Below are 17,884 nucleotides of genomic sequence, written 5' to 3'. Positions count from 1 at the left end.
CCCTGCTCAGCTTTGAATTCCCCCGCCGTCAGCGCAGTCAATAACAGCCGGTGCTCGATCATTCACAGCCATTCAGTGGATGACATCACTGAATGGCTGTGATTGGTTTATCGAGCGCCGGCTGTGATTGGCTGGCGCTCAATCCAATCACAGCGCTTACTTACACAGCGCTGACGGCGGGGGAATTCAAAGCTGAGCAGAGAGAGGACAGCGGGGAGAATTCTCAAGCAGCTTGCCGCAGCGCCGGGGAGACCATCACGCCAGAGACACAGACTGCGGCTGGAAGGTGAGTATTGCATTTTTTCTTTACCTAGTATATACTCGAGTATACCTCGGCTTATACTCGAGTCAATAAGTTTTGCCAGTTTTTTGTGGTAAAATTTATTGACTCGGCTTATACTCGGGTCGGCTAATACTCGAGCATATATATATAAATGTATACAGGGGTGTAACTATAGGGGATGCAGAGGATGCAGTTGCACCCGGGCCCAGGAGCCTTAGGGGGCACATAAGGCCTCTCTTCTCCATATAGGGAGCCCAGTACTATGAATAAAGCATTATATTTGGGGGCCCTGTTACAGGTTTTGCATTGGGGCCCAGAAGCATCAACGTATGCCTATGTATATATATAACATAGTTTCCAAGAACACAGACCAAGGAAGAAAATAGCACGTCACTACAGAGTAGAAGTGTAAGTCTTTGGTTGCAATTGTGTTTGCAGTACTCAATCCATTGGCTGCTATGTGTTTGTGCTTCATTGGCTTTGTGAGTTTGTGAATGGAGCCAGAAATATTAAAATTGTCCTAGTACCCATAGTAGAAATAAGGGGAGGCATAATCTATGTAGAATTCAACAGTGAATTGCATGTCCTCATTATTCACAGTTTCTAACCAGAAAATGACTAAATCATTTCCACAGTGAACTCTTCTCTTTTCCTCTCCTCCATGCTGTTTTATGCTCTCAGCTAGAAAATGTGGTGTTTTGGTAGTATGATGTTGCAGAGTTGGTGAAACCTTGACAGTATTCTTGTCGGCCTTGCTTCAGTCTGGCTTTTCTTCTCCTCCTCATGCATGCTGACCTGGAATTCTTCCTTTGCCTTAGCTGCGATAATCGTGACTCAGCTTACAACACCATACATTCGCATCGCCCCTGCTGCAGGCGACGACCAACTAACAGGTCAGACATTCAAGTACACACAAGTCATTTGTCATTTCTTCTGCCTCTCATCCTCATTATCATTGCCATGATCATTCTGCCGTCTTCTGCCCACATCTTCATGTGTGATTGTTAATTTGACTGTTCTGTTTTTAGCTTTACGCTCTTGCAAATAACGAAAAAAAAATGTAGTATTTCCAATTCATTTCATTTATGTGTCATAAATCAGTATTCCTCACTGCATGCAATTATTATGTTTGTATTGTGTGAGATGTTCTTTTTTTAAAAGCTTTTCGTAAATCTGTTATTTTGTAGCTGTTTACACGAATGGTGAAAAAAAATCCATTATCGGAGGATTCTCACCATTTGTGCTTAGAAAACCAAATAGATCGTAAATTGGTGATTCCTAAGCAGGGTTCCCTGAATCTGTGAGGTTCCTTGGAATCTGGTCAGAAGACAGCAGCAGGAATACCTGTTACATTTACAATAGGGATAGACAACACATCTAGGTTAGAATATAGTACTGGACAAGAATGTTCAGATGCTCTACAGATGTAGCCACATTTAACTTGACCACTTTCTTGACAAACTATCTTAAGCAATTAAAAAGCTATCACAATCCATCGCAAAGCCATTGAAAGGGCAAATAAACGGTTACATGGTTATCTTAAGCCCTTAACAATCAAGTTAAACTTGGCTACATCTATATCGGCATATAATGGGACTATGGGTTGCCGGGAACCCCAGACATTTCCCAAAGTTCTTCCATGGTAAAAAGGTTCGAATTAACTGTCTTAAATAGTTGTATAGTATAGGATGGTTTCCAGTGGATCTCACACTAAGGGTAAGGCTGAAGGAAGAGGTCAGGAGGAGGTATTGATCCATCGTATAGGTTTACAGCTTCGCTGTTTGCACACATTGTCTTTGTGTCCATTTTAAATTCATTTAGGTTCTGGACATGAGGAATGACAAGTAAAGGACATGGACTTGTATTTCATTGACTTCATCTCCATTGCTCGTGTTACATGAGCGTATTACAGAAACTGAGGTCCAAATTGGAGAAAGGGGAACTTTCTATGCTTCACCTACCTCTGACTCATCATCTAAGGCAGCCATTGGTGTGCTCTATGAATATATCATGTAGCGGGAATCATTGATTGCTGTGTCAGTTTCTACATCTTATTTGCTGCTTTCCTCTATGATTTAACCTAGGCATATATTTTTTCACACACTTAGGCCGCCTACACACGGGCGGATTTGCATTGTGGAATCCGGATTCCGCAGTAAATACCACCCATAGCACGCTATGGCAAAACGGAACTTCCTCTACACGAGCGGGAATCAATTGCGATTTTCCACTCGCGGAAAAGAAGTCGCTGCATGCTGCGATTCTGTGCGGATTCCTCATGGACAGCTTCCATTAAAGTCAATGGGAGATGTCCAACCCACGGCCCTTGTGCTAGCATGTGCGCTGGTGTGACGGCCGGCACATCCGCAGCACAGATTTAGAAGACTGCGGACAGATACGGGGAATCACCGGCCGGGCACATAGTCAGATTCTGCTGCAGGGTCCCGCATGTGGAATCCGACCCGTCAGTGTGCAGGCGGCCTTAGGCTACCCATACACGGGCTAGCGTGCATTTTCACACTGGTGCTAGCCATTCTTCTGACAAAAACGTCTCCCATCACTTCAGTAAAATAGAGATCTCCTGTTGTGGTTGTCAGCCGCGTTAGAGGATCACATTCATGCACACATCGCACAGTGTGCAATGTGTTTTAATGTCTCATTGAAAAGAATGGGCAATGCATTCCAAGGAACGCGAAAAGTTGATAGAAATAGTAATAGCAATCAGTGCATTTTGTACTGAAACGACATCCTGGTATATTAACAGCTAATGTAACAAAAGTAATATTTCAAGGCATAAAGTAGAGTATCCACAATTATGGTCTGAGAAATAGTCATGCTGGCGTGTAACACAGTCCAATATTTGGTGGCCATTGGAACTAGTGATTGGCTGCAGCGGTCATGTGAAAAATGAACGGCCCATGACTCGGACTGGATTGGGAGAGACCAGAGTTCATTCCCTGCCCTTAGCCACTGATTTTAAAGTTTGGGAAAATACCCTTTTACGGTTTACATGCTTGAGAATTTTGAGCTTTTGTCATATGGTCGCTAGATCAGAATTGAGACCATAACACAAAAAAAAATTGGGGGGGGGGGAAGTGGGATGATAATTTTTTTAGAAAAATCATGATTGTAACTGTATTAAAATAAATGTACAGTAAATTGCTCAAGTTGGTCAGGCACGTCCAAGTACGCATTAGTTATTTAGTGTGGGGGTGCACACACCATTCTAAGAGCATCGGAGATCATAACGGGTATCATTACAAGCATAATGATAAATAATTGTATGGCTATTGCATATTAGTCTTCTTAGAATCCTACATAAGACTTATTATATGTCTACCTATACAGCTAGAGCGTACACACACATAACCTAACTGGGTAGATTCATAAAGGCAATGCTATATTACGCGAACACGCTGCAAACAAATAAGCTGAACCAATGAAAAATTATGGATGCAAATTGCATTAACCTTTTTGAGGAAACATTAGCATTAGCATTACTTATAATTGTTCCAATTTATCAAGCTGATGGCCATTGAAGTGGGATCTACATTCGAGTGCCAATAAAGATAATTAAACTTCTCTTATGTACAAATTGCTCAGATTTAGTAATGTTTTCACTGCAGTTATAGCTTAAGAGTCTAATGTGGTATAGAAAGAAATTAGGGCAAAAGTTTCCAGAAAGCAGTTTGCTTCTGAAGCACATTTCTGTTGCCGCACACACAGGAAATAAATTGTCTCAGTGAAGCTCATGTATTATCTGCCTTCTGCAGACAACATTTTTGGACAGTGACAAATCATTCATGAATGGGTCACTGTGCATTTTGTAACCATGATATGGAAAAACATCCAGACTTGCTCGCATTTATTCACGATGTTCTCTTAGAACAACTAAATACATTTGGTTTAAAATCTGCTGAAATGAGAACAGCCGCGGCAAACCAATATTAGTGCAGTTATTAGATTTACGCATGCAGGGGCTTTGTTGGCACAGGGTGAGGATGTAGGAGGATCTGGTTTCTTTGGAAGTTGGCATTTTAGGGATCCATTAAGGACAACTTTTGAAACTCTTTAGTTAGGCAGCGTTCAGGCTGCGTTCTCTGTGGAAGTTAAACGTATAGGTTAACATATGTAAAAATGTAGGCAAAAGTATGCCTCGATTTGCAGTATATGTTTTTATTTTTTTTAAAGTATTCATTTTTTATGAAGAAGAGGAAAATCTTGGAAAATTAAATGGGTATCCCCATCTCAACTTTTCTAAGCCAAGATGTGAGAAACTGGCGCTCACGCTGTGCTATACTGTTTTTATAGCTCTTATGTACTTCAATGAGAACTATGTAAATGGAGCTGAGCTGCTTCCGTAGATTCTGGTGGCCGGTAACTATAGTTCTGGTATCCCATCTCGGCTATGAAAAGTCAAGAAGGGAACACTCCTTTAAAGTTGTTTGTCTAGGTTGTTGATTTTCCTCTATTTTTAAAACCAGATTGACGCGAAGTTCGCGAACATAAATTGGGTTTATTTACATTTGCGATGTTTCCCTGCATGGCACCAGGTTGTGATGCTGTGCAGGGAGAAAAATCGCAGCATGTCCTTTCTTTTTGAGATATCGCCATTGATTTCAGTGGGGAAGGCAGCAGCATCAGCCCCGTTGAAAACAATGGGAGAACATAACGATTCCCTGCCACAGCTGTGATAGCCGTGCCGGGGGATTCCTTCAGCCCTACAGGGATGCGAGGCGGTTTCTATGTGAAAACACTAAGCATCCAAGGGTTTCCACGTGGAGTGCGAGGCTGATATTGGGTTGTGATTCATGGCCTGATAACACCATCGCCATTGTGAAGGAGCCCTTACTCTCCATAGCGGCGCTGTTGGCTGAAGCTCAGCAGTGCCGCTAGACTTAAAATAGGAAATTTGACCTGGCCTCAGAGGTCAATCAATGTATCAAACTCAGATTTTATCATTTTATGGCAGCGGTGAGGATGTCACAAATCTAATGACTCAAAATGTGGCAGTTCTCTGTACAGAAAATACACATATTTTACATCTCAGTAAGTGTTAAGACAGCAAAAATGCAGTCCTAAACTCTCGCTCACGGCCTAAAGGTTGTGAGTTCAATCCCCGCGTGATTCAGGTAGCTGGCTCAAGGTTGACTCAGCCTTCCATACTTCAGAGGTCGGTAAAATGAGAACCCAGCTTGCTGGGGGGGGGGGGGGGGGATGGGGTAATACATATATTACCTGAAAGCCCTGCGGAATAAGTTGACGCTATGCAAATAACAAGATCACCTCTAAGGTATCTTTTTCCAAGTGCAAGAAAACCATTTTTTAGCCTCTCTTATGAGTCCTACCATCCCATTGAATAATCTTGTTGCCTGCCTTTGACCCCTCTCCAGTGCTACAATATCCTTTTTACAATGTGGTGCCCAAAACCTAATCCCATACTTGAGGGATGTGGACATGTAAGGGGTTTTTAGATGGGTAATACCGCATTGGGATCACAAGTTTTTATAAACCCTAAAATCTGATTTGCTTTCGCAGTTGCTGCTTGATATTGACTACTGCTACTTGGCTTTCTTGTAACCAAAATACCCAAGTCATCCCCTTGTCCTCTGTTATTCCCTATAATGAATATGCAGCAATATGATTACGGCAGCCAAAGTGCATTACTTTTCATTTATCAGCTTTTTCATCTGCCATGCCCCTGCCCATACTGCCAGCTTAGCCAGGTCTTTCTGTAATATTTTATAGTCCTGTTGAGTTTTAAGTATTCTACAAAGTTTTGTATCATCAGCAAAAACTGACACTTTACTTTCAATCCTATCTGCAAGGCATTAAAAAGAACTGGCCCTCACACAAATCCTCATGGTATCCCACTGCAGACTTTAGCCCATTGTGAGTATTTACAATATAGAACTTTGTTTATTCGTATTGATCCAGAGTTAGGAAAAAATCCATAAGTTTTCCAGGGAAAAATATTCTTACTAATCCCATATGACGATCAGACCGGATCAACATTCAAACAAGTTTACTACACATTTATATAAGTTTCAAGAAATCACCTTAGCCTTTCTTGAAGTGATCAGCTTAAGTAGACTATTCAATAATTCAACTGCTTAGGTGTAAGGCTGACACCGGCTGTAAATGTCTTGGGTTTTCCACTGGAAATTTCCACACAAAAAGTTCACAACATTTACATCACAAGCCACATGGACAAGATTTAAAGGGCCACTTCAACGAACACACATTTTCCAACAAAACACCCCTCACCTGTTTGCTCAAACTGTAAACTTATCATTATCTGTTATCTCTTTAGAGCAATGCGCAGGGGTCGTACTGCACCCCAGTGTGGAGAACCATAAACCCTGAGTACTGCTCACATGGAGTACTTCATTTTGATGGAGCGTGGCGTTATTTTTTTTTTTGTTGGATTCATGTAGAATGAAATTAGAGCCATAAGGAAGTACAATAGTAGCCACTGGCGTAACTATAGGGGATGTAGGGAATGCAGTTGCACCCAGGCCCAGGAACCTTAGGGGGCCCAAAAGGCCTCTCGTCTCAATATAGGGAGCCCAGTACTATGAATAAACCATTATAGTTGGGGGCCCTGTTACAGGTTTGGCATTGGGGCCCAGAAGCTTCAAGTTACGCCTCTGATAGTAGCCTCCTACATTACAATTTCATACAAATCTTAGACCTGATTCTGAGGAATGTTAGCTTAACTAAAACATACAGGGCGGTTTTATGCTATAGCATTGGGTCATGAGGAGTATAGTTTCTTCCTGTGTGGGGAGACTAAGGGCTTATTCAGACCAGAATTGGAGGTTGCATTCAGAACCTCCGCCGCTGAAAAACAGGGCAAAATAATGCTGCATGCAGTGCTATTTCATCCTGTCAAATCCATCAAAGTGCCAGATGGCCGGATGAAAACCATATGGACCCCATTGTAGTCAATAGGATCTATTCAGCGCCATTCAGTTCTGTAATATGTTGGTTCCATTCGACCAGGGGTTGCCATTTTGCTGCTTCCTGAATGGAGCAGGAAAACGGAAACTAGCACTGATGTGAACAAGCCCTTCAAAATTGGAGATAGCACAATGGTTCTTGGACATGACCTATGATTTTTTGCTTACTGTAAGGGTCCTTTTAGGCTGGGCCAGGTGGAGGTGGAGCTGGCCAGAGATTGCGTCCGACCTTTTGCCTCCATTGACAGTACACAGGCAGTCATACTTTGATGAGCGACTGCCTATTTACACAGGTCGATTGTTTGATTTTTATGCCTGCCTAAACTGAACAACAAAGATAAGAGAATGCATTATTTGTTGTCCGGTGGCTGGCAGCGCTCACACTGAACGATTAGCATTAAATGTATCGCAAGCCAGCGAGAAGTTGAATAATATCATTCCCTGTGGCTACTTCTATACAACTACATGAAGTTGTGAACGTATCGGAATAGTGACATAGTATGTAAGGCCGAATGAAGACAATGTCCATCTAGTGCAGCCTGTTACCCTCCTGTGTTGTTGATCCAGAGAAAGGCAAAAAAGTCCAAGAGGCAGAAGCCAATTAGCCCTTTTGGGGGAAAAATTCCTTCCCGACTCCCTAATGGCAATCAGACTAATCCCTGGATCAACCCCTAATAGTTCCTACCTGCTTGTATACCTGAATTAACAATTTATATCCTGTAATATCCTTCCTCTCCAGAAAGACATCAAGTCTCCTTTTAAACTCCTCTATGGATTTTGCCATCACCACATCCTCAGGCAGAGAGTTCCACAGTCTAACTGCTCTTACAGTAAAGAACCCTTTTCTGTGTTGGTGATGAAACCTGCTTTCCTCTTGACGTAGCAGATGCCCTCTCGTTACCGTCGCAGTCCTGGGTATAAACAGATCATGGGAGAGATCCTTGTATTGTCCCCTCATGTATTTATGCATAGTTATTTGATTGCCCCTTATCCCAATTTGGATAGCCTCTCTGGATATCAAATATCAAAGTTATTACTGGAATGGTAATATTAGCATTGTTTGCTGTGATTACAGAGTTGTATGTGAGTTCTTGGAACAGTTGAAGCCCTAACACATGTAGCTAGCCTTAGCATGTTTTTGTCATTGCTCACTAAGTGTTATTTATGGGTATAGGCAGGCTTACTTCATATAGCAAGAACACAATTCAGAAATTTGGAATCATTTGACATTTAAAAATTTTTGAGCTGAAAGAAAAATCTGCAATCAGGAAAATCCTGAATTCTCATTTCTTGTTAGTATATTGCTTTATGGATGAAACTGTCACAGCGCAAAAATGATAAACATTACATGCATAAAGAGGCAATAAGTCACAACTGACATTACAGCACATCAAAGTGCATTGCATTGCTGGCTGACACAGCACGGGAAATATATTCTGCACTCAGAACTCAATAAGACAAGGGGAGATTCATTTATTTACTCCTTGCAAATTATGCAGATTACTAATAATTTGTTGAAGCAGGTATCCAATTTAGGACAGCCTATATAGGGCTTTGTTCACACAGCTGTCATTTTGGTAGATTGTATACAGTAGTGAATGTGTTTGTATCAGCCCTGTCACCCATCATCCACTGACTATAAAAAAAATCATATTGCTGCTACCATGATTTACTGCAGCGGAAGAAATACAGCTGAGCCACCATATGTAAATTTGGCTTTACGATGTTAACCCTTTCCAATCCAATTTGTATCCTGGTTTTCCTAGGGGGCTTACTCTTTTTCTGCCATTATACAACGGCGCTATCTGCTGGCTAAAGCCAGTACTGCATGAGGTAACTCATTGGATAGGCTCTGACAGCAGAGAGGCTGGCAATATACAGTAAGAGAACCCCGACAGACGTCTTCAACATCAGAGCTGTACAGCCTTAAATCATAATGTCTTCAGGCGTCAGACAGTGGATTGGAAAGGGTTAAATGTTTTGTGTTTTTTTATTGTGAGGTTTTAGTTGCAATAGAAATGTCATTTCATTGGTGTGCAGGGAGTCATTCATAAAGGCTGCCTGTCCACGGGCGAGTTTTCATTGCGGGATCTGCGGTGACTCGCTTTCCATAGGCTAACTATGGAAAGCACTGCCCAGCGTCCACGAGCGAAGAATTATAGCGATTCTCTGCTCGCGGGATTCAAATCGCAGCATGCTGCGATTTTCCACGGTGAATCTATCTATTAGATAGGCTTACCAGGGAGACCTGTCAGTTCTCCCCCCTGCTCCCCCACAGCAGAATATTGCTAGCAATATTCCGCCTCAGCTGTAGATAGGCAGCCAAACTGACTCACTAAGTTGCTAGATTTTCCTTATATTTGACTTGGATGTACATGAAGTTCTGTGGAGAACATGCATGTTTCATAATGCGGAATGAAAAAAGTTTGGTACCGTGTTAGCCAATAGAGCAAAATGTTATTGTTCCCAGCAAGAGAAACCAAGTAATCCTGTAGATATTGTAGGTAGGACCCTGAGAGGTTGGAAAGCTCGCAATAACATCATGTATTTTTGTTAGCCATTAAAAGCTATCCTATCTACAAGATTACTTGGTTTCTCTTACAGAGAACAATCACATAATGAAGAGTAACAGAGGGTTTGGTTTTATCTTCTATCTTGTGCTATTTAGTGGGACTTCCATAACTTGGGGAGAATCTACCTCAAAATAAAGCCAGTTTGCAGAACATCTAATTCCCAAACCATTCGCCAATATTATAAAATCCCCACCTCTTCTTCCCCTTTAGTGTTGTAACACTCCTCTTGGAAATATTTCCATAAAATTTTGAAACATGCAGTATTTGTGGTTATTTACATTCCATTTATTTGCCTTTTGAACAACAAGAACATTACTAATATCGAACAAAGCTCTGCCGTTCTATATAAGTTCTATGAGGTCTCTCAAATTCTTCCACACAGAGCTCAAGAAGCCATTTTTATGGACCATGCTTTGTGCACAGAGGCTTTGTGGTGATGAAAGGGGAAGCTCCTCTTCCCAAACTACATCCATAAATTTAGAGGCTCTGTAATGGCATTGCCTAATAATGTATCAAAGAGGATGTGTCATCAGACTATGCTTCACTATTTAGAATGTCCGGTGAACTTTCATTGCCAATTAGCTAATTTGGACCTAGCAAAGTATGTGTTGGACTCATAGTTAGGAGTCCTATGTATTCGTAAATGTGGACGGCAGCACTTCCCTCACCTCTCCCAGCCATGGCTGCCCGTACAGATGTGATAAATTTTACATTGCTTAGGATAGCACAGTGCAGAAAGGTTTCTTAACCCATTAAAAAGCTATTGTTCTCTTATGTTAACTCAACAAAATCTATTGTAAAGTAATTCAAAGTGTAAATAAAGCACTCTGATAGCACGGCACACCATGATATCACATCCAAAGAAGCTAAAGAAGAATGCACCTGTACATCTAATTATATAAAAGGGAACATGTGTTTGTATGATCCTCATAGGCTTCCTACATGCCTTGATGGATCTCAAGCAGGCTTGATAGACTCAACAGAAAGTCTATGGCCCCACCTTCAGCTAACAAGCTTGTTATAACCATCGGTGGGTCTCAGCAGCCCCTACAACATGTCAAAAGATTTTTGGAAAGCACTTTAAATGCAGTATTGCATCCTCTATAGAACTAGTTGCTTTGAATACAAGGTGTTTTATAAGTCTTCTGACTATAGGAATAAAATGTTATGGATCTGCTACATGATTCAACTGAAAATGACTTTCTTTTTTAATTGCCATCCTTTGCCTCATTAAACTCTACAAATGGCCAACCCTTTTTACAGATAGTGGAATTAGTCTGGCTGAATAGATTTTGGCTCGAAACCAAGTGATGAAAATAAGTATTTGGCTCTATTCTTACTTCCTAGAAATGACCCTATAGCCCTGATGTATGTGACTGTACACCACAGAGTTGCATGTATCACCCAATGGTTCACATTTTAAAAATGGTATAATTTTTTTTTTAAGGATCCCTTTGCATCAAAAAACTTCCACTTTACTTTTCAGTAGAGCTTAAACATATGACAAAGGGATATTTTCTGTATAAATCTAGCCCATTGTAGCCTCTCAATAAGGGGCGCCTTCAGACGAGCATGTTTATGTGCGTACAATCGTGCGCACATAACCATGCGTCTATTAGAACCATTGGTTTCCTATGATGTGCTCACATGTCCGTGTTTTACAGGCATGCAAAAGATAAGACATGCGTGCTGCGCATCAATATTCCCCCTGGGTTGTCCCCTCATCACTGAACACTGTGACAGCACTGTCACAGTGTTTAGTCATGATGGCACTCTCCGTGGGGAGTAAAGGATCCCCTGCCACAGCTGTGACAGCTGTAGCAGAGGATTGCAATGTTCTCCCATTGCTTTCAATGAGGCTGCCGCCGCATTGCACTCGCAAGCAAATCGCATTTACATGAGCGTGCAACGCTATTTTTTTACGAAGCCTTAGGAATGTATGGATAATATCCCCTAAAATATAGGACACTATGTGATTTTTCTATATCGCCCACGTGTATAAATATATAGAAAATAATGGGTAATTTTCTCACGTGAATTATGTCAATATCACTATCAGACAGAACTCATTTAAATACAGCCTAAGGCCTCTTTCACATGGGTGTTGCAATCTTCGGCTGCCCGCATCGCGGCCGAAAATCACATGAACGGGAGAAAGCTGCAACCAAGTCACAACTAAATCTCCCGTTTTCATACCTGGTCACACGGCCCAACTGCAGCGTATATACCCAGCAGCCCAGAGTTCTGTGGGCTGGGGGGAGAGACCTTAGCGCTGCTAAAGTCTCTCCCCGTCTCCTTGCCAGTAGATAGCATCAATAGAAGCTCCCATAGAAGCCTTTGGGAGCTGTAGGTAAGGGGAGTGAGATGGACTTTAGCAGCGCTTGCCATGCTAAATTTCCTTCCCCTCCCTCCCCAGCCTTTGGGAATCGCAGGAGAAGGGGAGTGACTTTAGTAACGTGAGCCACTGCTAAACTCCCTCCCTCTTCTCTTTTCTGATGGCTCTCACTGGGTCCCATAAGAGTCTATAGGAATGGGCGGGGTGTTCCTGCAAATGATAGGACAAGTCCTATCTTTTCTGACAGCACGTAAAAGCGGCTGACCGGAATGCGCATTATATGTGCTATCTTGGCCGGCCGATTTTACGCGCCGGAAAATCGCCCATCTGAACGGATGGATTGTAAGCCAATGCTTTAGATTGTCGAGATTTTCAGGAAATAGCCACGATAAAACGCTCACATTGAATCGGTCTGAATTTGTAGTATAGTTGCAGGACTTTCCAGCATACATAATAATCCATCTATAGCGCCAACATATTCCAGAGTGTAAACATATACCACAAATGTAGTGTGAACATAACTATGTGCCTTATTCCTAATGGCTGTGTTGCTATACTGCGCAATACATGATTAGTAAACTTCATAGGGAAAAGTCGAGAAAAACAAAGTAAACTTTTCAGTGCCATCATTTCTAGTGTGTATCGCCGAATCCTGTGAAATAGGGATATGCCTTATAAAAAAGGCATCACTTTAAGACTTTCTGAAGTAAATTCCAATTTCCAGGCCATCCTTCTTCTTTGTGACAACTCACATGATGAATACTGTCACGCTTTGATTAAAAAATTGGAGGCCTTGGTGAAAAAAAACTGCAAGGGAACGGATTGACTTTAGTGAATTGAACATTGCGTCTCTTATATTTTTCATCTTACATTTATTTAGAAAAGAGAATGGATATTCCGTCAGACGTGGATTTGACATTCCATCACATTATACAATAAACAGTGTAAACAGGACTATAGAAATAAGGGAGCTGGGGAAAGCTAAGGCAGTAGTCGCTGCAAGGCACTGGTTATCTCATTTAGGCAGATATTAAATGTGGGTGCCAGTGGTATGATACTCAGCTGCTTCCCACTTTGTGAATAAATTGCTTAGAAGGAGTCTTTTGACTACCAGATGTGACCTAGATTTTAATTTCCAAAGGCAAAAAATAGGCTATTGTACTGAAAAACAATTGCTGGTGAAATGCATGGTAAATGAGCTTATCACATATTTCCAGGTGTTTTGCTAATATGTTATAGAATTACAGCTTCACTTATGAGAAATAATTAAGGAAAATTGACCAGCAAATCATGGCGAAAGGGAAGACTAGACACTTATTATGTTGTTAATGTGGTGTATTTGTCGGAACAAGGAAGCATGAGATGTAATAAAATGCATGAGATGATCTGAAGTTTGAGCTGTATGTGACTTGCAGGCGCAGGACAAGTTGTGCTTCCTACGGCTGCTGCCCTTCTTACAGAAGAGATCAAGAACTCTAGTGGAATAAATCAATGTTTGTCACAAGACCTTCATGCTTTTATAATAGGGACGCAGATGATGTTGGAGTGGCAGGCGGGCCGAACATCAATTCATTTTTGCTTGTATCACTGCTGATGTGTTCAGCTACAACCTGGAATAACACTGATAAGCTTGTGACGCACAATGAATGTAGTCTCTTTCAGATTAGATATGCAACTCGACAGCCATTGGGTAAGGAGTCCAAAATAAGTATTTTAGAAAGCTTATCAAATCTTTATTGGATCATTAAAAATGGCATCATAGAGGGCGGCTTCTCGCCCTAAAGTACTGATTATGACATATTGTGTGCGATAATTAAAATGTACCTGAGTTTTCAGACAGTTTTCTTAAATATAACAGGTTCTCCTTACCCATTTATTTGCCATTGTAGGCACCGTTTCATGTTTATAAGTTCTGATTTTCAAGTGGTCTTCCCCATTTTTCTGTTGCCCTGCTGTTTGCAATCCACTTAGGGGGCATGTTGCAAGCCTACCATTCTGCCAGTTGTTCACTGCCCTGTACTTCCTTTCCCTCACTTCTCATACTGCATGGCTCTGTCTCTTGTCCAGTCAGCAAGGAGACAGTATCTGAATGCTCACCCCTCTGCATTCTTAGGATGACTGTAGAGAATGGGCATGCAAAAACATTCTGGACAGATGTTTAGTAAACCCAAAGTAATGTACACGTATATTTGCATGAGAGGCAGAGTTTGTGGAAATTGCAGATACAGTGCCTGCAGATCTCTCAACCTGTGTGTAAGGAGGAGCCTGTGAACATAGTCCCTCCCCCACTACTAAGAAAATGTCTGAGTAACTACAGAAGCTCAATACCTAATGATGGGTAGTGGATTTCAGGGTGGCAGTAACTTCAAACTTGATTTATGTATCCTTGTTGTTCATTCAGTCATTTGCAAGTCGTTTTTGTGTGTGAAAAGCAATTGTTTAGTTGCTCCCATTCCCTATAAAAGTCCCCTTAAAGGCCAACAATCGAGCGAATGAGCAAATGTCATTAAAATGTAAACCATTCTCTATGTGTGTAAACTGACAGCATTTTAAAGCACATGACTGCGTCATTGTTTGCTTTCAGCTTGTTCAAATGATTCCTCATTCTGTGTAAAAAGACCCTAAGAGTCCTTATAGATGAGCCGATTATCCTTTGAATGAGTGAGTGACATCATCACTGGCTTGTTCGCTCTCGGACAACCTGTTTATACAGACAGATACATAATTGGCTTGTTTAAATGAGAAATTCTGCAGTCTTTCACATTCATTGTATAAGTACGAGAGAGACTGAATGAGCGCTGTTAAACCGAACGTTAAGTGAACAAGTCAATGATGATTTTTTTTATGCCTGCATAAAATGGACAAACGAAAAGTTAATAATAATCGTTCTTTGGTTCGTGTTTAGAGCAAATGATTATCGTTCACTTTCACTCTCACTTTATAATGAAAATCGTTCAGTCTAATAGCACCTTTAATCATTAAGCTTCCTAATGAAAGTATTTGTGTGAGGGGGCATTAATGAAAGGGCAATTAAGGCCCATTTACACACACATAATCTTTCAGGAGATTGAAAGATCAGCGATCGTTTTGCATAAAGTACTAATAGGCTCTAATTGCTATTAGTACTTTATAAACTTTATTTGCATGCAAATGAGCGTCTGGGAGCTGTTGCAGAACTCAGCAGAAGGTCTGTGCTCTGTAATTAACTTTGTTGTTCAGCCAAGGGCTGCTAAGAGAAAACAATGTAATCTCTAGCTCCCCGTGGAGAATTCAGCACCATGGACATTGACACAGTGTGCGGTCCTGCTTATCAGCTGTTCTGCCGAACAATGGTTTTCCAACAGAACTGAAAACCGTCGTATGGCAGAAAACTGAAAGATGGGCACATTTAGACACAACGATTATCGCTCAAAAGATGGCTTTTGAGCGAATTTTAAGTAATAATCATTGTGTCTAAATGGGCCTTAAGAAATGTTTTATATCAACAAAGTGATTCTTTTAGTTAATTGATTGCATCCACCTTAATTCCTTTTCTTATATGAAGGTAATAGGTGCTTTCTTTTTTAGATGTCTTGATCTAACAGAGATTAGATTCACAGTCTGGTCTTTAAGTGAAGAGGGCTTATTCGGACCAGTTCTGAAGAAGATTATACTGTGGAATTGCATTGGAATAAGATTTTGACTCTTAATATCCAAATAAATATTTTATAGTGTATGTTAATAATATACAACATGATATCCGCACATGCCGGAACATAGTGATGGGCAGGATTTTGTGTTGCCTTGGTATAATCAGGATTCTGTGTTGCCTTGGTATAATCTATGTTATTAGTTGTGGAATTGCATTTGAACTGTAAGACACTTTAGCTGAAAATAAGCATACCTGTGAAAAAGACATCCCTCTGACCTTTCCATGCCTTTGCTGGTAGCTCATTGCCTACATTACTTCTAGCATTTGTAATTCAAAGTTGACAGATTCAGTAGATATTTTACTTGTTCAGGGGAGAGAAAATACATAAAAGTGTAAGTGAACTCCTTTTTTATCAGCCTTGTCAAGGCATATGTCCACATGTAGAGTACATTGCAAGGGATCTTCTGATAGATTTCCAACTATCTAAACTAGGGGGTCATCTGCTAAGGCATCTTAGACTCCAGAGTTGTAGGATATGCTCATTTAAGAGGGAGCTTATCAGCAGTTTTGCACAATGAGGATACTGGAGCTGATAGCTAGAGATGAGCTGATTGTGTACTGCCTTAAACTGTAGCATTAAGGTTCCTTAAAGGGGTTTTCCGGGCACAAAATGTAAATAATGAAAATGCTGTAATTTAGGAGGTACAGCTAAGTAGAGACAACCTGTACCTTTTTATCTGCCTCCCTGGACCCTCTTCTTCATCCCATCCAGATACAGATCTGCCATTGTGTTTGCACTCATCACTTCTGTGGTAACTGTTACCTACACCTCCCAGCATGCATAGAACTGGTTTACTGGACAGCACTATAGCTCCGCCCACAGCTTACAGGTCCTACAACTTACTGGTACCAACTTCCCTTTCACTGAGTGCCAGAGCGCCTTCTGAAGCAGACAGACAGGAGCTTCCAGCACTCTGAACTGCGCATGAGTCATACAGCAGAGTGCTTCTGCCATTTTCCTCCCATCATGCACTGCTCACAGGATGTTGGAGGCTATAAAAAGGGGAGGAAGTAGCAAACGCAAACAAGATGTCAGAGGAAGTGGAGATATTCTTCAGGTGGAGAATCACGTGACAAAGTATCTAGACCAGTTACAGTTGACATAATACAAAATGACTTCTTGTGATGATGTACATTAGATTGTAAAATGGTAGTCTGTCCCCAGAATACCACTTTAATAGGATTAGCGAAATTAATTGGTCTTTCACCTATACAGATAGTTCCCTACTTACGAAAAGGTTCCGTTTCAGGAGCCTGTTTGGAAGTCCATTTTGTTCGTATGTCCAAAGTACATGAAGTAAATACTTTTACACCGGCCGGCAGCCTGTTAAACGACTGTACGAGGGCTGATGTTACTGCTAAGGTCGTCAGCGCTCGTACAGAGCTTTCAAACTGGAAGTCCTGCCACTGGTTTCTCATCAGCTTCTCGCTCCCCGCTCAATGCTTCTTTTGGGAGCTGTCAGACTGCTGTCAACACATGTTCTACTGAAACTTTTGACTTGAGGACAACTTTGTTCGTATATACCGCATGTTCAGAACTTGAACGTTCGTAAGTAGGGGACTATCTGTACTGATAAATATTTAATTCTCTTTTTTTCTGATGATTTATATGTTTATTTAAGAGGTTTTATCTTGGCTTTATACTTCTCATTTATGACTCACGGATGCTTTTTTCTTCATGTCCATACATGATCCATTTAGGTTCTGCAACTCGTAAGCCAGATCCTGAACCTGAAAAACAGTCAGATCACACTGTGAAAATTGCTGGAGTCATTGCTGGAATTCTTCTTTTTGTTATCATCTTCCTGGGCATTGTCTTGGTGATGAAGAAAAGGTGGGTGGCTTGCTAATCTATTCATATGTTGTTATATTATGTACTGATGGACAAAAGCAGCTACCGTGTTTCCCCGAAAATAAGACAGTGTCTTATATTAATTTTTTGTTCCAAAAGGTTTAACTTTTTTACATGTATAGCTGCCTGGACACTATTTAAATTGACTTTTTTAATTAACTGTTAGCAGGGCTTAATTTTGGAGTTGG

The 17,884-nt window shown here is 41.1% G+C and overlaps 1 protein-coding gene across 8 annotated transcripts in view; it reads left to right on the top strand.

The window, feature by feature from the left end:
- Positions 1–17,884, top strand: part of PTPRM (protein tyrosine phosphatase receptor type M) — a 665,244-nt gene that overhangs the window by 426,328 nt on the left and 221,032 nt on the right. For 5 of the 8 annotated variants that reach the window (XM_066579572.1, XM_066579567.1, XM_066579571.1 and 2 more), the window contains exons 14-15: positions 1,102–1,176; positions 17,546–17,678. In XM_066579572.1, the coding sequence (XP_066435669.1) occupies positions 1,102–1,176; positions 17,546–17,678 (208 nt within the window). The remainder of the gene's footprint in view (positions 1–1,101; positions 1,177–17,545; positions 17,679–17,884) is intronic. The other 3 variants (XM_066579573.1, XM_066579570.1, XM_066579568.1) reach the window with 1 other exon arrangement.

This window comes from Eleutherodactylus coqui, chromosome 9 (assembly GCF_035609145.1).
Source record: "Eleutherodactylus coqui strain aEleCoq1 chromosome 9, aEleCoq1.hap1, whole genome shotgun sequence".
In the NCBI taxonomy this organism is placed as follows: Eukaryota; Metazoa; Chordata; class Amphibia; order Anura; family Eleutherodactylidae; genus Eleutherodactylus; species Eleutherodactylus coqui.
The sequence above is the reverse complement of the archived record's forward strand: the minus strand, read 5'-3'. Positions and strand labels throughout refer to the sequence as shown.